The following is a 21,720-nucleotide window of genomic DNA, read 5'->3' as shown; positions in this document are numbered from 1 at the left end:
TGTCTAGTCTTGATCCTATTAAAAGGGTTCGTCAGCTACAAGTAAAGTAAAAACCTCATCTTATAACTCTCCCTTGCCAGTTCAGAAACAACAGTCTTGGGGTCCCAATTATTTCTTTTTACCCCACTGAAGCGACCACATTCTATACATACTAAAGAGATAGCTGTGGCCATGTATGGACCAGGGAGTTGGAGAAAAAAAAACAACAAAAACACGAACACGATGCCGTCTAGACAAGCTCAGCTTTGTCCCCTTCGTTAACATCTATCGGGGGCATCACGAGTGTGGCAGCCAAAACATATTGGAGGATCGGCTGCAATGTTCACATTTCACTTGAGCTAAAGAAACAATCAATGACTTATTTATATCTAGTGCAACAGAAGAATCTGAGGAATTCTGCAATGGAATAAAATGCTTATCCTTTATTATTACACTACAGAACAGAAGTACCCCCAGCGTGGTTTATTGAGCTCTTTACAGCAGTCTCTGTATTCATTCTGCACAAGTCTAATAGTAATGTCTTGGCTTTTACCTCTATTGCATTCAGACGGACAGTACACTATTATTCTCTTCTTTTTTTACTTCTAGGCAGATCTTTCGCCTTAACTAATTTAGTACTTAAAAGGGAACCTGTCACCAGGTTTGTCCGATACGAGTTACTGCCACCACCTTTCAGGGCTTATCTACAGCATTCTATAATGCTGTAGATAAGCCCCCGATACAACCTGTAAGAGAAGAGAAATAACTTATTATACTCACCTGCGAGGCAGTTCGGTCTGATGGGTGTTTCAGATCCGGCGCCTCCCATCTTCTTGCGCTGCCGCCCTCCTGCTTCTTCCTCGATCCCGGCATCGCGCTCCTGCGCAGACGTACTTATCTGCCCTGTTGAGAGCAGAGTAAAGTACTGCAGTGCGCAGTCGCCGGGAAAGGTCAAAGAGACCCAGTGCCTGCGAACTGCAGGAATCTGCTCTGCCCTCAACAGGGCAGATAAGTAAGTACGCCTGCGCAGGAGAGTACATTAATACACTGACACGACACTACATACACATATACACTCATATTTAGTTATATAAAAAAATAACTTAATGGGGGGCTTCTTTTTAGAGCTTTAGGTGTATTGACAACTAAAGTACCTATGAAAAAGTCTGCATCAATAATTGTATGGTTGATGTACAATTATCTGTGGCAAAAAAATGGAAGAACTAATCTTTAGACAACTGTCACTGCTCAGCCTTTTATTAATATCTATGCATGAATACAAATGTAGCTGCTGAAGCCATGTAGAAAACTCACCTTTCAGAGCAATGACTTTAGAAGCTGGGTTCATGATGGCACTTTCAGCAGATATCGGACGTCTCAATGGAGTGTTTGGATCTGCCATATCAATAATAACCACCTGAGCCTGCTCCCCAACCTTCTCACGAATACAGATATACTTGTCAGACTCCATAGTCAGAGTGCTGAAGCCAATGTTGGCCGGATTGATTCCCAGATTCTGAAGCTGAAATTTAAGAAAATAAATACAATAAGCATATGCCTGTACATAATACAACACGCAACTATGCGGAATACTGGATACCTGAACAAACGCTAGCAGCAACGCAACTAGAGAACTACGGCCAGTGCTTTCATTTTGCCTATCCATCTCTGGGCAATTCCTTCACTGTCATGCATGAATATAATACGACATGAATTGCAAACGCTTGCCACAGCTAGCGGCGGCTTCCAAACAAAGGTGCCCAAAGATTGAACATCTTATTTGCTTTAACCACTCAAAGCTTCCAAACCTTGAAACGGTTAAAAGATGAGACATAAGCTGATATATGATGACGAAAATGTTCTACTTGACTTTTGAAATCTCATTCACTGGAACTGTAAAAAGTAGCAAAAAAACACAGAAAAAAAACAACATGTGAACATATACTTTATTACCCTCTGACCCTATTGTGGACATTTATCAAAAAAGAGACAAAGAGGTTTGCCAGCATCTGAATTTCCCCAATTTTTTGTCTTTAAAGTTCTGATGAACGTGTGAAGACATACTGTAGATAACATACATGACTTTTACACAACTTATTTCTTCAGATTTTGTGCCTCTGAGTTTCTTGCTTTGCAGAGGGCGGTGCACTCCTGTAGCCTGATATTTCGGACCAGCAGAATGCCAGTGCCGCTGATCAATGCTGCTAGGAGAGGAGGTTTTGCTTCTGTAGCAAGGCTCTAAGGAAAGATGCAGGGATCTGGCCAGTTTCAAGGCCATACTATAAAGCCCGCTAAGGATACAAATTCCCTGCCTAGGTAACTGGCCACTTTGAGAACGCAGAGTGGCCGGTAACCTAGGCAACAAACGGTACACTATAAAATTAAAAATTACTCCGTTGAGAATAGTGAGGATCTCTAAGGGTATGTTCCCACGGTCAGGAATGGTTCAGTATTTGACGCTGGTGAAATCTGCACCAAATCTGCATCTGAGGTCATTGACAGGTCACTTGCATTTTTGATGCGCTTTTTACATGCGTTTTTGTCATTTGAAATGAAACCAATTGAAAGTTGGCTTCTGGGAAGAAAAAAAAAAAAAGTGATTTCCTGTTTGCAGATATATTGGGGTATGTGCATACAGTCAGTAAATCCAACGTCCAACCTGCAGCGTCCAGATGTTACAGCATAGTGGATGGGATTTCAAGAAATCCCATGCCCACTATGCGTCCACAGATGCCCGCAGCTCACCCGCATAAACGGACATGTGGTGTGCCTTTCCAGACCGCAGCATGTTAATTTATGTAGCTGCGTAAATTACCCTTTCACTATCATTAGATGCAGTAAAACCGCATTATCTTCCTAGTCACATGTGTATTAAGTGCGGGAACACAGCTTACTATGCATGTGTCCTAATTTAAATAATGGTGAATCTTGTGACACAGCCAGAATTACATGACACTGGAAGTGGCGGAACGTCCAAGAGAGGTCCCATCCTTTTTAATAAATACATTATAATTTTTAATAAAATGGCGTGGGTACAGCTATAGTTGTTAACCAGCCAGAGTAAAGCAGACTACTGGAGCTGGTATTTCAGGTGGGAGGGATCCAATTTTCATGAACCTTACCAGCCTGATAATACTAGGCCACAGCAGACTGCTTACCTTGGATGGTTAGCAAAAATAGTGGGATGCCCTCCAAAAAATATATAGCTTGGGGGCCCTCTAGTTTGTTAACCAGCCAAGAAAAAAGCAGACAGCTGCAGTCTGGTATTCAAAGGCTGGCGAGGTCCATGGATTTCGGCCCTCACTAGCCTAAAAATAGCAGCCAGCAGCTCCCCACAATTGGCACATCCAAAGATGCGCCAATTGTGGCACTTTACCTGGCTCTTCCCACTTGCACTGTAGCTGTGGCAAGTGGGGCAATATTTGTGGGGCTGATGTCACCCTTGTATTGTCCGGTGACATCAAGCCCAAAGTTTAGTAATGCAGAAGTGTCTATAAGACACCTATCCATTACTAATTTTATAGTTATAAGGTAAATGAAGACACAGCAAGAATAAAGTCATTTAATTGAAATGACACAAACTCCTTTAATAGATCTTAATTAAACCATACTTACTGCATCGCCTAATTCCACTGAAGCCCTCGTTCGCATGTAAGAAATAAAATAAAAAAGCAACAGTATACCATATCTGTCCAAAGAGAAGATATACATACTGTCCCACAAGTCCAGCTCTGCTACATCTGGATGCCTTTGGCTGAACCGTGGCAGTATGCCACCACTCAGCCTGACATCCAGACACAGCAGAGCTTTAAGCTGATGACCGTAGATAACTCGGTCCCCGGCGGTCACTTGCACTGCAGTTCTCACGGTCAGCTGACCGTGATAACTTGGCTAGTGAACAGACATAACCCTGTCCCCAGCGGTCACATGCATGATTGGCAGTTCTCGCAGTCAGCTCAGCTCATAGCGAGAACTGCAGTGTACACAAACTTCCGGCTGAAACAAGGTACGACGTTATTTAAATTAGTACACATGCGTAGTAAGCTGCGTTCCCGCACTTAATACGCATGTGACTAAGAAAATAATGTGGTTTTACCGCATCTAATGATAGAGAATGGGTAATTTATGCAGAGGAGAAGGAGCATCTCCGCTACATAAATTGACATGCTGCAGTCTGGAAAGACGCGCCGCATGTGTGTCTCCGCAGGGAAGTCTCAGGACGCATAGTGGAGATGGGATTTCATTAAATCCCATCCACTATGCTGTAACATCTGGCCCCTGCGGGTTTGACGCTGCAGAGGTATGGAGCGTCCAACCCGCAGTGTTTACAGACCATGGGAACATACCCCAATAAGAAGTAAACTACAGAGTTGCTTGGTTTTTACAGGCACTTTGCAGTTCTAACCACAAAAGAACTTGAGACTACCCATTCAAAGCATTTCTTTCATTATGATGTCAAATTGCAAAAAGGTGCCGAGTGATGTTACAAAATGCATTGTCTTGACTTTCAGAAAATACATGGGTAGATCAGTTACTTATTTACATAGTACTGATAGCAACAAGATATTTGGCCAGTTTTAACCAGGAGATCATGAAAGACGTCAATGAATTGAAGGGGAGGATAGAATACAATTTTTTTACTATATTTGTAGGTTGCATTTGTGTTGTCTGCAGAGAAAATGCTTATTAATATTATTATACATGCTAAAGTAGTCAGTCTGCTATGAAATATAGGACATTTTTGTATATATTTTTAGTGTAAACCCTGCATAGGTTTTGTTCTAAATGTTGACACAATACAGCAATTTCAGTTCAGAGACTGCAATTCTCATAGTGAGCCTTGGGATGGCTTCCAACATGAATCATCCAGTGAATAAACTACTTACCCAAGGCTACTTTTACAGAGGCAAACGGCTAGAAAAGGCAAGCAAAGCAAGATATGCGCCAGTAGTTCCACAGGGAAAGCACTACAGCCAATACCCCAGGGAACATTAGTTATTTTTTCCTCCATTATACAAAAGAACCGCAGGTTTAATCATCATTATTTCTTTTGTATACCTACCAAAGCATGGTCCAAGTAAGGTTAATGCTTGTACGAACTTTATAGAGCTCTGCAAATAGTATAAGTTACTAATTACAATGCCTCCTATGCCGACGCGCTGCCAAGTAATTAAAAGATATCTCATATATAGGAGACTGGCATATGGGGTTCTGCAGAAACTTTTACCCTAAATATATGTTTACTTTGTACAAAAAAAAAAAAAAAAACATTTTTCCTTGTGTCGCCATTTTCTGACACCCGTAACATTTTCAATTTTCGGGATATTGGGCGGTGTGATTGCTTCGGATTAATCTATTTTATATTTTGATAGATTGGACTTATCAATGCAGCAATAAAAAATATGTTTGTATTAATATTTTTTTTTAAGGCTATGCGCACACGTGCGGAATTTCCGCGGCAATTCCGCAACTCCCTGCCGCGGGAAATACGCATGCAGAATTCCCGCGAAAAACTAGCGTTTTGCAAGCGTAATTAGCTTGCAGAATGCTAGCGTTTTCCAAGCGATCTGCAGCATCGATTGGAAAACTGATTGACAGGTTGGTCACACTCGTCAAACATAGTGTTTGACAAGTGTGACCAACTTTTTCCTATTGAGGCCGCCTATGCGGCATCAGTAGTAAAAGATTGAATGTTAATAAAAATAAAAAAATCGTGATATTCTCACCTTCCGACGGCCCCCCAGCCTTCGTGATGCTCCCGGCAAGTCCCGTTCCCAGAGATACCTTCAATAGTGTGAAGTTCCTACAATCAGTGATGGTTTGGGGAGCCATGTCATCTGCTGATGTAGGTTCACGATGTTTTATCAAGACCAAAGTCAGCGCAGCCGTCTACCAGGAAATTTTAGAGCACTTCATGCTTCCCTCTGCCGACAAGCTTTTTGGAAATTTCATTCTCCAGGAGGACTTGGCACCTGTCCACACTGCCAAAAGCACCAATACTTAGTGTACAAACAGTATCACTGTGCTTGATTGGCCAGCAAACTCGCCTGACCTTAACCCCATAGAGAATCTATAGGGCATTGTTAAGAGGAAGATGAGAGACACCAGACCAAGTACTGAGTGCATTTACTGAACATACATTTCAGTAGGCCAACATTTCAGATTTTAATAAAAAATTTCAAGCTGGTGTTATAAAGTATTCTAATTTTCTGAGATAATGACTTCTGGGTTGTCATTGGCTTTAAGGCCTCTTTCACACATCCGGTTTTCAGCATCAGGCGCGATGCGGCGAAAAGTGTAAAAACCGGATCCGGCGCCGGTTGCCACCGGATCCGGTTTTTCCCCCCTTCAGTTTCATTATTGCCACATCGCGCTGGATACCTATGCGGCGTATCCGGTTTTTGCCTGATCCGGCAAAAACAGCCTGTCCGGCGTCTGGAAAAAACGTTCCATGTAACGTTTTTTTGCAGCGCCGGACCGGCTTTTTCCACAGCGCATGCCCGGACTCTGTGAATGTTAACCCCACAAGTGCCCGGCGAGAGAGAGAGAGAGATCTCTCTCTGTCACCCGGACACTTGTGAGAGATCTCTCTCGCCGGGCACTTGTGGGGTTAACACTCACAGTGTCTGGGTGAGAGAGATCTCTCTGTGGGGTTAACCCCACAAGTGCCCGGCAAGAGAGAGAGATTCTCTTGCCTGGACACTAAGTGTTAACCCCCCATGTCTCTCTCTCCACCCCCCTCCCCTCCCCTCCCCTCTCCTCTCCTCCCCTCACCTCCCTTTCAGCAGCTGTCTCATTGGCTGCCTCTGTCCACCTCGTCCTGCGGCTCCTTTAATAATGTCCGAGCCGTATCGTCTCGCCGCACACACATCCGGTTTCACGGCTGCAGGCCGGATCCGGCGTCCCGGCTTTTCGCCGCACGCCGCCGAACCCCACACACCGGATGTGTGAAAGTAGCCTAAGCCATAATCATCAACATTAACAGAAATAAAACACTTGAAATAGATCATTGTTTGTAATGACTAATATATGAGTTTCACTTTTTGTATTGAAGAACTGAAATAAATTAACTTTTTGATGATATTCTAATTTTGTGAGATGCACCTGTATAGGTGCCCTGCGATCATGTCACAGCCACTCTGATGTGCACATGGGATGATGAGCCCCCTGCTAGCGTGTGTTAAATGCCGCTGTCAGAGATTGAGAGTGGCATTTAACAGGTTAACAGCCGCAGGCAAAACTCAACACCTGAAATCATGTCTCCCAGTACATCTAGGTACTCCAGCCTCCTCTTTACCAGGCAAAGCTCTGTACAAGCTGTAGTAGTAGTTGCGGGTTTTGCAGCTCTGTCCCATTCACTTGAATAAGAGAGTTGCAGACAGGTGCAATACAAGGCAGGACCGAGGCCCATTCAAATGTTGGGGGTGTTGGGAGTCGAAAAATATCTTTCGGTACATACAACATAATGCAATTTAAACCCCTCGAAGTCAAAATTTTAGCCCCATATAAGTGCTCAGCATTAAGACTAGACACAAGGCAACCTTACGGTTGAAAACCCTATGACTATGCAGACCACCACTCCAACTTAAAGAATCCTTCTGTATGACTGTCTTCTGTGGTTTAGGTTGGATATTACGTTGGGTGTTTTTTTTAAACCTGTGCTCTTCATCTTTGAGTGTACTATGACGCAGACTAACCTGTACTCACTAATTGTAACTAGTTTTCCTGTTCTTTGATTGTATACTGAAAATATGCATACTCCTGGGCAGAGCCGGCTTAGTGGGCGCAGCCTCGCTCCATACACACTCGTCTTGAGCGAGGCCATGCCCACTAAATGACTGGGCCCTTCGTCTCTAGAAGGGGCGCAGGCTCACTCAATACAAGTGTATGGAGTGGGGCTGCACCCACAAGGCGGGCTCTGCCTGGGAGTATGTATAACACATAAATCACCGCTGCTAACAGGTCAGAAATTGGTGAATCGTTGCAGAGCACACTGAGTGCTCTGGGGGGATTCATAAATCTGCAGTCACACAGAGTGATTGCACACTTGTCTATTTAGACCAGACAACCCCTTTAAATGATTTTGAGTTATATTTCCAGAAGTCTTCGTGACATACTATGTCTAAAGGCGTTCAAGTAGCCAGAAACGCGTCAGTTCTTTCACCATGTGGGATACTGGTATTTTGTTTTCAAACCAATTTTATTAAGGGGTTTTACAATAGTGAGGAAAAAGGGGTCTCAGGGAGGGGATGGGAGGGTGAGGAGGGAAGGGAAAAGGGGGGGGGAAGGACCAAATGGTCCGAACAAGTTTTTATTTTCAAGACATTAGCGGTGTAGTATAATTAACTGGGTTATCTTATAACCAGAACAATACTATAACTATATGTTTAACAGTCGCCAGATTATCTCTGGAACAGAAAAAAGAACAAACAACAAAGTATCAGTGCAGCAATTGCTGTAGAGTTAGCTTGAGGGAAATAATGCAATCCATCTGAACCATTTGCGGGAGAAATGGCCAATATTATTGTTAATAGTGGCTAGTTTTAGTTCAAAAGATTTATGTAAGGAGATTTTGTCTCTTATATCTTCAATGGTTGGAATGTCCGGTCGTTTCCAATGAAAAGCTATGGAACTTTTGGTAATAAGAAGAATATGAATTATTAAAGGGGGAAGAGTTTGATTTAGTTCTTGTGGGGTGATAGATAGCAAGGCCAGTTGAGGTGAGAGGGTGATGGGTTTTTGGAGAAGGGAGTTTATTAGGAGAGAGATATCTCTCCAAAGAGGTTTGATCACCGGACAAAACCACAATATATGAAGAAGATTCCCGTGTTGTCCGCATCCTCTCCAGCATAATGGAGAGATCTCTGGATATATCCTGGCTAGTCTGGCTGGGGTATAGTACCAACGGGAGATGATTTTCTGATGGGTTTCCAGAAGAGACATAGATAACGTGGCGGACATAGAGGAGGAACAAGCCTGCTCCCAGTCTGCTGCCCCTGGGCTTATCCCAAGTTCCGTCTCCCACTTAATTATATTGTTTGTTTTGATGAATTCTTGGCTCTTATTGAACCACATATAAATGTACGAAACCCTCCAGAAAAGGCAATGGTTTATGTTGTTAGTGAGATTAAAGAAAGGTTCAGAGGGTTTTGCGTCTTTCTTCCTAAGTGTAGTTGCTAATTCTTTTAGTTGATTATAGTCATAAAATGCTGATGATGGGATACTGAACTTGTGTTTCATATCGCTAAAGGAAGAGATGTGATTGTGTCCACAAAGATCCCTTAATTTTTTGACACCATGGTCGGACCAGATGGAGGGCAGTTCTAGCTGAAAAAGAGACGCAATCACGTTAAGGGATAGAGGTCCTAACGGGTCAGTATTAGTGAGGCCTTTTTGTTGTTTAGCTAAGAGACCCCAAGCTTCTAGTGTTGCGCGGAAGATTGGATGCGTGATAGAATGTACCTTTTTGAGAAGGATAGACTCCAAGACGAGAAGGGAAGGAGATCTATTGTTGTTTAACGCCTTTTCAATGTTGACCCATGCCGGAGGGTCCTCGGTTGACCACCAAGGGAGGCTGTTTTTGACAAGGAGTGAGGAATAGTAAGCTGAGATATTCGGAAGGCCAGCTCCACCAAATCTCCTGTTGCCATATAAAATATTTTTTGCAACTCTGGCTTTTTTCCCGTTCCAAACAAAGTTGTTTGTCATGGATTGAAGGTTGGTAAGGGCGGGGGTGGAAATGGGTAAAGGGAGTGAACTAAAAAGATATACTATTTTGGGGAGGATATAGGCTTTAAATGTTATAATTTTACCCCACCAAGAGAGGTTTTTCTCCCCATATATTTTTAGGTCTTTTGAGATGGTCTCTGTAAGGGATTTTAGGTTCAGAGGCATGAGGGAAGGGATATTATTGGTAAATTTAAGTCCCAAATATGTAATGTAGTCTGAAGTCCAGCTCCAAGGACAAGAGCGGCTGATGGAGTTAATTTGGTCGCTGTCTAGATGAAGGGATAGCATCTTGGATTTTGAAACGTTGACTTTGAAACAGGAAATGTCCAAAAACTTCAGCAGAAGTTCCTGGACTTTAACAATTGATTTGATTGGATCTGACAGGGTGAGAATAACGTCGTCTGCGAAGAGGAATATTTTATATTCTTTATCGCCTGCTTTAATGCCATGAATATCCGGGTTATCTCTGATAGACTGAGCTAGGGGTTCAATTGCCAGGGCAAACAGAGGGGAAAGCGGGCAACCCTGCCTTGTACCATTGGATATTTGGAGGACTTTTGAAAGGTGATTGTTAACGTAAACTTTGGCCGATGGTGCAGTGTATAAAGCTCTAATGCTAGTGATTAGTTCATGATGAAAGCCAAATTTGGCTAGAGTGGCGAACAAATAATCCCAATTTAATCTGTCGAAGGCCTTTTCGGCGTCAAGAGAAACTATAATGGATTTGGTTTTATGTGTATTAATGAGTTTCATAAGGTTGATCAATCTTCTGGTGCCGTCTGTAGATTGTCTATTGATTATAAACCCGATTTGATCTTTGTTGATTAGCTTAGGGAGTATGGAGTTCAGTCTGTTTGATAATAATTTATTAATATGTTTGATATGTATTTATTAACGAAATTGGCCGAAAGTTTTTCATGAGGGTTGTGTCCGAATTGGGTTTGGGGATAAGAATAAGGGTGGCCTCGAGCATTTCCTTGGGGAAATAGCCCAAAGTAGAAGCTGTGTTAAAATTTTTCGTCAAGTGGGGTGCAAGGATTTCGGCAAAAGTTTTATAGTAATTATTCGTAAACCCGTCAGGGCCGGGAGCTTTAAAGGTTTTAAGGTGGTTTAATTGCATCTAGAATTTCTTTTTCAGTGAAAGGAGATGATAGGGTAGATTTGTCAACTTCATCTAGTTTCGGGAGATTAATTTTGGTTAGAAAAGAAGTGGTATCTGAATGACTTGGAGAATTTTGATTGATGTTGTTGTAGAGATTCTCATAGAATGTAGCGAAGGCGTTAGCTATGTCCTGTGGGTGGGACAAGGGGGTATTTTTGGTGGAGAGAATGGTGTCAATCCTGTTTTTCCGTCTAGAATTTTTCAAGATGTTAGTCATATAGCGAGATGGCCGATTTAGATTCTGGTATTGTTTAAAGCGGTGGTTTTTGACTGCTGAGTCATGAAACGAGAAAATCAAGGCCCTAAGCTCCTGTCTTATCCTGGAGAGTTCTGAGCGTACGTCAATACCTGAATTGGGATTGTCGGTTATCATGGTTTCTTTGATTTTGATTTGATTCTGCAGATCTGTTATTTTTTCCCTGTTTGCCCTTTTATGTCTCGAGGATATCCTGATTAGGATTCCTCGCAGAACGGCCTTATGAGCATTCCAATATGTGAAAGGGCTGGAAAGTTCAGTATCATTTTCTTTGAAGTAATTTCGTAAGGCTGTAGTAATCTCTGCATTATAGTGTGGAATATTGAGTAATGAGGAGTTGCATTTCCATAGGAACTGTTGGTTGGTGGCAGGGCCAACAGTGAATGTAGCTACTACTGGGGCATGGTCAGAGACCGTTTTAGGGTGGATAGAGATGGAAATAAATTTGGGAAGTGAGAAAATATCTGTTAAAATTAGGTCAATACGAGAAGCAGTGTGATGGACATCCGAATAATGACTATACTCGATTGAGGTCGTGTTTAGACAACGAAAAGTGTCAAAGAATTAGTTGTAATAAATCCAGTTGTTTAACGTTTCTGTTTTATGTCTATTGGGGGCTGAGGAATCCAATTTTCCATTTGGGACCATGTTAAAATCTCCTGCGAATATTAAGGAACCCTTCTTTATTAGGTTGATTTTCTTTAGAAGCTTATTTAAGAATCTAATTTGGCCCGTGTTGGGGACGTAGACGTTTATAATAGTAAAAATTGAGTTATTGATGCTACAAACTAGGATGTGATAATGGCCTTTCTCGTCTCTTCGTTCTTCAATGAATTTAAAGTTGATGGAGTTTTTTATCATAGTAAGGACTCCTGCCTTTTTCTTTAATCCCGATGATTCATATATGTGGGGGAAGTTTTTGTGGGAAAAGTTAGGGTGAGCGCCTCTTTTAAATTTCGTTTCCTGAAGACACACAACATCAGAACCCAGCCCGTTGGTCTCATGATATATTACATGATGCTTTCTAGGGCTGTTCAGGCCCCTGACGTTGTAAGGTTTATTTTCATTGTCAGTGTGGTGTTTTGTGGCTGAGAAGATACCTATGATGCTGCTGTTCTTGGTGAGGTTGTGGCTGATGGAGAAGTTTAGGTTCAGATGGATAAGGTCAAGGGTGTATTGGCTGCAACTGAAACACACAATAAAGGAAAAAACAAGACAAATTAGCAACAAGTTTGGTCAGAATAAACTTATAGGGACCAACATGAGCAGAATTCTAAGGCGAACTCTGCTCAGTTCGGGGGAAAGTTCGTGTGAGGATTTCCCGGCGACATCTTCTGAAGGGAGAAATACGCTCATCCAAGAATAGTTGAGGGAAGTAAAAGGTGGACGAACCTAGAGTCCAACTGATAACTAAACAATATATAAGGTAAACATTTTCGATGTGTTACTAAAGTATAGGCCTGTTGAAAGATAGTATTCCAAAGGATCGAGCCTGGAGGAAGAGTTATCATAACTATAATTATAATAATATATAAAGTGTTACTGTGTTGAATTTCCTTGGGCCTAAACAAGACCCATGAGTCCCTGAAGATCAAGTAGAAGATTTGGAGTCCGGAGACGCCGCAGGCTTGTTTCTAGGTTTAATGTTCATAGATTTGAGAAACTTGTGGCCTTCTTCCGCAGATAGTATAGCAGTAGTTTTACCACTGTGGTGGACCAACAATTTAAGGGGAAATCCCCACTTGTATGGTATGTTATTATCCCTCAAGGGAATGGTAATATCTTGGAAGGATTTCCTACCTTCGATTGTAGCTTTGGATAAATCTGTAAATATCTTGAGATGGGAAAATGGTTCTGGGAAGCCGCCATTGTCCCTGATGGCATTTTGAATCCTCTCTTTTATATGAAAGAAGTGGATCCTAAGAATGGTATCCCTCGGGGTATCTTTGGGTAGGAGGGCCGGCTTTGGTAATCTGTGGATTCTATCGATAATTGTCTCTTGGGGAATAAGTGACGGATCAATTTTCTTGAAGACTTTTTGAACATACTCCTCAAGCTTGGCAGGGGTGACAGATTCCGGGATGCCCCTGATTTTCACGTTATTCCTTCTACTTCTGTCTTCTAAATCTGCTAGTTTTCTTTCCAGCCTTATGAGTTCAGACTTCAGTTGCTGATTTTCGTCTGCAGACATCTCTGTTTGTTTTTCTAACGATACCATTCTGGATTCATGATTTTCCAGTTTTTGATTAAACGTTTCAAACGTAGACTTAAAGATTTTCATTTGTGACTCTAATGTGGATTCTAGAGTGAGCTTCAGGTTATTATTAATTTTGTCGGCCAGTGAGGCCATATAAGCCTCGATGGTGTCATTTCTCGTTTCAACATGAGAGTCCAGTTTTGGTCTGGATTTGTCTGGGCTGGTATTTGGTGTTGAAGCCCAAGAATCATTGTCCGTGTCGTTTTTGGGGTCATTTAGAAAAGAAAGTTTCTCACTCCAAGCCCCCGGATTCCGTCTTTTTGAGGAAGTTGATGTATCCATGGAGTCAGTAATTTTGTGGGGCGTCCTGGATCTAGTAGGACTGATGGTATTCCCCAAATCGGAGGAAGGGTGAGATGATTGTCTCTTATCTTTATCCGATTTGGCGGACATAGTAGTTGTGGAGGGAGTTTTTGGTTGTTTGAGGCTGTTTGATCTGTTTTGACTCATTTTATCAGTATGAATAGAACTAGGCTGCAGAGACAATGAGGGTGAGTTGGGAAGTGGTGGCAGCGACTTTCGTCACCCTTTTTTTTTTTTTTTTTTTTTTATTTGTTTATTATTTTAACTCTCTCTTGTTTTAGTTTGATTTCGTGTATGGCAAAAACCGTCTGGGCAGTCCACCAGTGATTTACGTTATGTGGGGAGTTGAAGCCAGCAGCACTATGGAGCTGGATTAGAAGGCTGCTCCTTTGACGTAAGATACGCCGGATTTTACGCAAATTGCGTATGTGGAGTGCGCAGCTGTGAATCAGGAAGCCGCTCTGAGAGAAGAGAGAGCGGCTCCCAATAAGCCCTGAGGGGGCTAAGAACGCAATTGAAGGAGGATATCCTGGTGGTGGTGGGGGTGGCGAGGACCCCAGGAGCTATTTGCAGTGGGGACGGTGAATGGCAATGCCTTCCCGTGCCGCTGTAGCTACGGCAGTCGGGTTTATCAGCCGGGGGGAGGTGCTCCTGCGCAAGGCGCTTGTAAATATGGCTCTGAACCGCTGCCACAGATTCGCTCCTCAAGATTTTCCAGGCGGGTCTCGGGCAATTGTTCTGACCGCGGGAGGTTAGGTAGCGGAGGCAGGAGGGAAGGAAAGGCGTACCGTAATGAAGATGCAGCCGCGGGCGGCCGAAGTCTGAATTTCAGGCGCGCGCTATTGCCTCAAGCCGCTCGGCGGTGTCAGCCGCGGCCAGGGAATGTCGCGCCTGCGCAGTGGGTTTTTTTTTTTTTTCTTTCTTTCTTCTGTAAAAGCACCTGAGTGCCCGTCAGCAAAAATTAATAGTCAATTGAAGAAATAAATCTTTCTGTGAACTATTATATGAGCGTCTTTGTCTCCGGTTACCTCAGAAATAGGCGGTAATCTTCTTTAGGAGCTCCTATGAGAGCCGTGGCCCAGGTGGGAGGTCGAATCAGGGCTGAGGGAGGGAGCCTGAGGTCCGGGATCCTCCATCCCCAGAGGGGGCTACAATAAGCCTGACATAAGCTCCTCTACGTGCCGAAGATAGTTCGGATGATTGCTGAGGGGGATTCTACCCCAATTCTTCAGGTGGGATCTGAGCCCAAGTAATACAGTCCGGGTATGGCCCGTAGGCCTCAACAGGCCCCGCAGTAAGTGTTAGGCCTCGCACATACCAGACCTCAAAAGTCCGTGGGAACTGGCAAATAGGGCTCCGAAGGCCTGGGGTGTCACTCCTGAGTGACTCTGAGAGGATTTCTGTGAGGATTTAGCCTGGATGGGCTATGATTTCAGTTGATTTAGGGTGGATGTGCCGGGAGATCTTAGACTGCACGTCCTACTCCATGACAGTCTAGGCCACGCCCCCCCGGGATACTGGTATTTTAATGGAAATATTTTTAATCTAAGTGGATGGGTTATGGAGCTTGGTTTTCTTGAATTTTTTGACTGTCCGGCTTTAGGAATTTACCAATTGTGATCAGAGGATTTGCTCTTCTCCGTCACTAGAGCAGGGCAGAGGCTGCTCCCCATAGTGGCAGTGCCTTTGTGCACACAGCGCTGGAAATCCACGGGGCAAGGAAAACTCACGTGTGAGCAACCTCTGGAAATGAGACACAAATTATATCTTTCTCTGATAAAAAAAAAAAGTTTTATTCTTTTAGGCTGTGTGCCCACGTTGCGTTTTTTTAAGCGTTTCCGCAGCGTTTGAGCCAGATCAGACGCTGCAGAAACACTTAAAAGAAGCTTCCCATTAAATTGCAGGCGTTTTTGGCTTTTTGTGCCAATGCAAGAATTTTTAAACGCTTAGAAAACGCTTAGCAGCTAAAAACGCAGCATGCTCATTATTTTCCGCATAGCTGCGCAGTTTTAGCCATTTCCAATGTTCCCAGAAACCGCACAGAAAAAAACGCATCAAAAACGCGCGGAAATAAAGTCCAGTTTTCTAAGCGTTTAAAAACGCTAACGTGGGTACATAGCCTTAAGGTTTTCTATAGAAACAGATCTGACCCACATGTTGAGTGTAATGTATCAGATCAATAAGAACACAACCAAGCTTGAAAACAGGACACACACAGCACGCTTCCATCTGTAACGAAAACCAACTTGCTACAGGGTCCACATCTTACTGTAAACTCTGGGGTCTCACAGCTAGTTCACAGTCTGATGTCAGTCACTCAATGTAATGCAAATATTGCTGTAGGTCGTTTAAAGGGAACCTGTCAGCAGGATTGTGCATAGTAACCTACAGACAGTGTCAGGTCAGCGCCGTTATACTGATTACAATGATACCTTGGTTGATGAAATGCGTCTTGTTGTTTCTTAATCTTTATTTTCAGTTTTGTCTTAATGATATGCTCATGTCCAAAGGCGGGGTTCATATGTGTGGTATTCTGATTAGATATTCATAATGCAGACTGCTGACAGGTCACTAATCCCTCACTGACCTGCCCCCTGGTTTATATAATGAATATACTAATGTATGTATTGGAAAAAAGCATGTCACTTAAAAAGAAAGTGCGCAGGTGGCGCCATTTTGGTTATCGGTTAGTGCCTATTATCTTCCTCTTTTTCAAAGAAAAAAAAAAAATCACCATCAATATGGCGCCGTCGGGTGCACCTGCGCATTAACATCTATCGTGTTCTGATAGATGCTACTGCGCAAGCGATGTTGCCGGCTCCTTGGTGCTGCAGCCAAAAAAATAAATGTACACTACAAGAAAATGGCGCCGGCACTTGTGCAGTAGCATCTCTCGGTACGAGATAGATGCTAATGCGCATGCGTCACCTCTGGCGCCATTTTCTTGATTTTAATTGGTGCTCATGGGTAATTAAGCCTAGGCCACTGTAGATGGCAGCCACGTGCCCAAGTGATAGAGCAGCTGAATGCCAGGTGCCTGGATGTTAGTCTTTTCTGGTCTTACAGGGAAAAATAGTGTTCATCAAAATAATTAAATTTAAATAAATAATTTCCCTTCCTAAAAACCATCCGAGTTGATGCTTGCAGCACTAACAGTGGACCCATTAATCCAAGGTAATTTAGGAACATAAATATTAAATAGCAGCAGGTACGAATATGAAGTTTCATCATACTTTTAAAATTATTTTCAATCTGGGTTTAAGAGACCAATGGGCGGTCTTTTCCCTCAAAACGCTATATTAATCTTCTCAACTCTTCCTGCTTGATAACATACTGCATGAAAACTCATGCGCACTATGGATTTGAAGACATCACTGAACTGCGCATTTTTTTTCCCTCTAGGGGAGATTGGAAAAAAAAAAACTAACACATGTAAAAAAAAAAAAAATAATACATTTTTGTGTTTAATTGCAAAATTCAAATCTGCATAGGTTTAAAATTAAACAAGAATGTTAGGATAAATGCTGCATAAAAGGTGCAACCTTGCTCATACTGTAAAAGCTGCATTTTTTCCTACAGTATAAACAAGCTAAAATAAACTGGAAAATGCATTAAAAAAACCGCAATAAATAGCGGAAATTGTTATTGCTTATTTTGGTGCGGACACCTGCAGAAAACATGCAGATAAAAAAACCTCATGACCACACTGAGCTATGATCCGGGCAGATTACATAAAAACCTGCTGTAGAAAAGATGTCCAGGCGGCCTAGAAAAGAAGAGGATCAGCTTTTACTGCAGTCATTTCTTACTTCGAGGCCAATATGCTGCATCAGGACATGTTCACAGCTTAGAAGCATTTTTATAGATACTGAACATCTGGGTTCTACAACTCTGTAATACAAAGAATGCACAACAAGCCGGAGCAAGAATGCCTCAGATTACAGAGCAGAAACACATACAAATACCCACCATCATCAGATTTTATATCTCTCCCAGCGAGTCGTCTGGCCAATAAAATAAAGAGGTACACGAGATTTAATTCAAAGCTACATGATTTGGCAGTGTGACTATCACATGAAACCACTGTCAGGAGACTACATCATGCACCTTCACTGCAACCACATTAGCAGCATGAGGCGGTGTCTACAACCCACAGGGTATGTGCAGACGCTCAGAAATTGGCAGCGCTTTGGACGCAGCACATGTCCACTACGTCTAAATTGCTGCCGGCTTTGCACGCAGGTGATTCCGCATGTGTTCATTGAAAAGTGCGGAATCACCGTGTCCAATACATTGCAGAGCGTCTCCACAAGATAAATAGACATGCTGCGGTCTGGAAAGACGCACTGCATGTCCGTCTCCGCAGGTAGGCCGTGGGCATCTGTGCATGCATAGTGGACATGGGATTTCTTAAAATTCCATCTACTATGCTGTAACATCTGGCCACTGTGGATGTACGCAGCGTCCAACCCGCAGCATTTACTGAGTGTGGGGAACATACCCATAGAAGTTGCTCAGGTAGTGCAGCTCATCCAGGATGGCACATCAATGCGAGCTGTGGCAAGAAAGGTAGCGGTGTCTGTCAGCACAGTGTCCATAAAATGGAGCAGATACTTTCGCAAGGCACTGTATTTGGCCCCCTGGAACTTTTCAACCTTTTCCCCACATATCGTGCTTCAAACATAAAGATACCAAATGTAAATTTTTGGTGAAGAATCAACAACAAGTGGGACACAATTGTGAAGTTGAACGAAATTTATTGGTTATTTTACATTTTTGTGGAAATTCAAAAACTGAAAAGTGGGGCGTGCAATATTATTCGGCCCCTTTAACTTAATACTTTGTTGTGCCAGCTTTTGCTGCGATTACAGCTGCAATTCACTTGGGGCATGTCTCTATCAGTTTTGTACATCGAGAGACTGAAATTCTTGCCCATTCTTCCTTGGCAAACAGCTCGAGCTCAGTGAGGTTTGATGGAGATCGTTTGTGAACAGCAGTTTTCAGCTCTTTCCACAGATGCTCGATTGGATTCACGTCTGGACTTTGACTAGGCCTTTCTAACACCTGGATATGTTTAGTTGTGAACCATTCCACTCTAGATTTTGCTTTATGTTTGGGATCGTCTTGTTGGAAGACAAATCTCCATCCCAGTCTCAGGTCTTTTGCAGACTCCAACAAGTTTTCTTCAAGAAGGGTCCTGTATTTGGCTCCATCCATCTTCCCATCAATTTTAACCATCTTCCCTGTCTCTGCTGAAGAAAAGCAGCCCCAAACCATGATGCTGCCACCACCTTGTTTGACAGTGGGGATGCTATGTTCAGGGTGATGAGCTGTGTTGCCTTCACACCAAACATATCGTTTGGCATTGTTGCCAAAAAGTTCGATTTTGGTTTCATCTGACCATAGCACCTTCTTCCACATGTTTGGTTGGTGTGTCTCCCAGGTGGCTTGTTGCAAACGTTAAACGACACTTTTTATGGATATCTTTGAGAAATGCCTTTCTTCTTGCCACTCTTCCATAAAGGCCAGATTCGTGCAGTGTACGACCGATTGTTGTCCTATGGACAGACTGTCCCACCTCAGCTGTAGATCTCTACAGTTCATCCAGAGTGATCATGGGCCTATTGGCTGCATCTCTGATCAGTCTTCTTCTTGTTTTAAATGAAAGTTTAGAGGGACAGCCGGGTCTTGGTAGATTTGCAGTGGTATAATACTCCTTCCATTTCAATATGATCGAGTGCACAGTGCTCCTTTGGGATGTTTAAAGTTTTGGAAACCATTTTGTATCCAAATCTGTCTTTAAACTTCTCCACAACAGTATCACAGACCTGCCTGTTGTGATCCTTGGTCTTCATGATGCTCTCTGTGCATCAAACAGAACCCTGAGACTTTCACAGAGCAGGTGCATTTATACTGAGACTTGATTACACACAGGTGGATTATATTTACCATTAGTCATTTAGGACAAAATTGAATCATTCAGAGATCCACAATGAGCTTCTGGAGTGAGTTTGCTGCACTGAAATTAAAGGGGCCGAATAATATTGCACGCCCCATTTTTCAGTTTTTGAATTTCCACAAAAATTTTAAAATAACATACAAATTTCGCTCAACTTCAAAATTGTGTTCCATTTGTTGTTGATTCTTCATCAAAAATTTACATTTGGTATCCTTATGTTTGAAGCATGATATGTGGGAAAAGGTTGAAAAGTTCCAGGGGCCGAATACTTTCACAAGGCACTGTACCAAGAAACAGGCCAGTACACCAAGAGACATGGAGGGGGCCATAGGAGGGCAACAATGCAGCAGGAGGACTGCTACCTCCACCTTTGTGCAAGGAGCAGTGCCGGAGCCCTGTAAAATGACCTCCAGCAGGCCACTAATATCCATGCATCTGCTTAAACTGTTAGAAATAGACTCCATGAGGGTGGTATGAGGGCCTGACGTCCATAAGTGGGTGTTGTGTATACAACCCAACACCGTGCAGGGCAATTGGCATATGTCATAGAACATCAAGATTGGCAGATTCAACATTGTCACCCTGTGCCCTTCATGAAATAGAGCAGGTTTACACTATACACGTGACAGTCTTGAGACGTCTGCAACATCCTCCAGCATGACCAGTTTGGCAGTGGGTCAATAATGGTGTGGGGAGGCATTTCTTTGTAGGGCCGCACAGGTAACCTGAATGTCATTAAGTACCAGGATGAGATCCTCAGACCCATTGTTAGACCATATGCAAGTGCACTGGGCCCTGGTTCCTCCTGATGCATGACAATGCTACACCTCATGTGACTGAAATGTGTCAGCAGTTTGTGCATCATGAAGGCATTGATGATATGGACTGGCCAGTTCCCAAGACCTGACTCCAATTGAGCACTTCTGGGACATCATGTCTCGTTCCATCCTCCAACGCCACGTTGTACCACAGACTGTCCAGGAGTTGACTGATGCTTTAATACAGGTTTTGGCATAAATCCCTCAGGAGACAATCCTCTGCCCAGGAGTAGTAGGGAGGTCATACAAGCATGTGGAGGTCTCACACACACTACTGAGCATCATTTCCTTGTCTTGAGGAATTTCCACTGAAGTTGGATCAGCCTGTAATTTGATTTTCCACTTTTATTTTGGGTATCATTACAAATACAGACCTCCATGGGAAATTCATTTTGATTTACATTGATTATTGTCATTTGTTATTGTCCTCAATGCATTCCAATATGTAATTAATAAAGATTTGCAACTGGAGTATTTTATTCAGAGATATATAGGATGTGGTATTTCAGTGTTCCCTTTATTTTGTTGCTCATTGTGTCCTCCTTAGTATCTTACTAAACTCTAGGCCCAGATGGTGTCACGAGGTCTAAATTGACTTAGGTCCCAATCACAAGATCACTATACGACAGACAATGATTGTGCTCACAGGAAAGGTTTGTTTTAAAGGGAACCTGTCATGTCCCAAAATGCTATTAAAAATGGGATTAATCTGCAGGACAGTAGCCTTCTAAAGCTGTGCGGTCGTGACACTGAAAGCCTGGTTACTGGGAGGAAATTAACTTTATTCCTCCAGGCAGCCTCTGGCTTTCAGTTGTGGAGGTGCAGCCTCAGTACATAGTGGCAGCTGTAACCATGCCCTGGTACTGACTGACAGCCAGCTCTGTACTGATGCACTGCTGTGCCAGCAGTCAGTCAATGCCAGGGCACGGTTATAGATGCCACTATGTACTGAGTGGTGACTAAAGCCGCGCTTCAATGACTACCAGCAGAAATAAAGATCATTTGCTCCAAGCAGCCGGACTTTCAGTGCAGCGGCTGCACTGCTTTAGGCTATGTACACATGTGGATTTTGATGCGGATCCGCAGTGTTTTTGGGTGCACGGATTCGCATCAAATCCGCAGTGTAGTGCACAGCCAATGTAAAGCTATGGGAAATGGAGTTTTGCTGTGCACATGCTGCAGAAAACCGGATTACTTACCGGTAATACTCTTTTGTAGAGTCCACGACAGCACCCACTGAGAGAGGGGATCCGCCCC

General features: G+C 43.0%; 1 protein-coding gene across 1 annotated transcript in view; it reads right to left on the bottom strand.

Annotated features, from left to right (window-relative positions):
- LOC141069513 (clathrin heavy chain 1-like) overlaps positions 1-21,720 on the bottom strand; it is a 189,466-nt gene that overhangs the window by 152,355 nt on the left and 15,391 nt on the right. The window contains exon 2 of the mRNA XM_073559143.1: positions 1,294-1,501. Within this exon, the coding sequence (XP_073415244.1) occupies positions 1,294-1,501 (208 nt within the window). The remainder of the gene's footprint in view (positions 1-1,293; positions 1,502-21,720) is intronic.

Source organism: Dendrobates tinctorius, unplaced genomic scaffold (genome assembly GCF_039654945.1).
Source record: "Dendrobates tinctorius isolate UK_male_01 unplaced genomic scaffold, ASM3965494v1 ptg000265l, whole genome shotgun sequence".
Classification (NCBI taxonomy): domain Eukaryota; kingdom Metazoa; phylum Chordata; class Amphibia; order Anura; family Dendrobatidae; genus Dendrobates; species Dendrobates tinctorius.
This window is presented reverse-complemented; position numbering and strand designations above follow the sequence as displayed.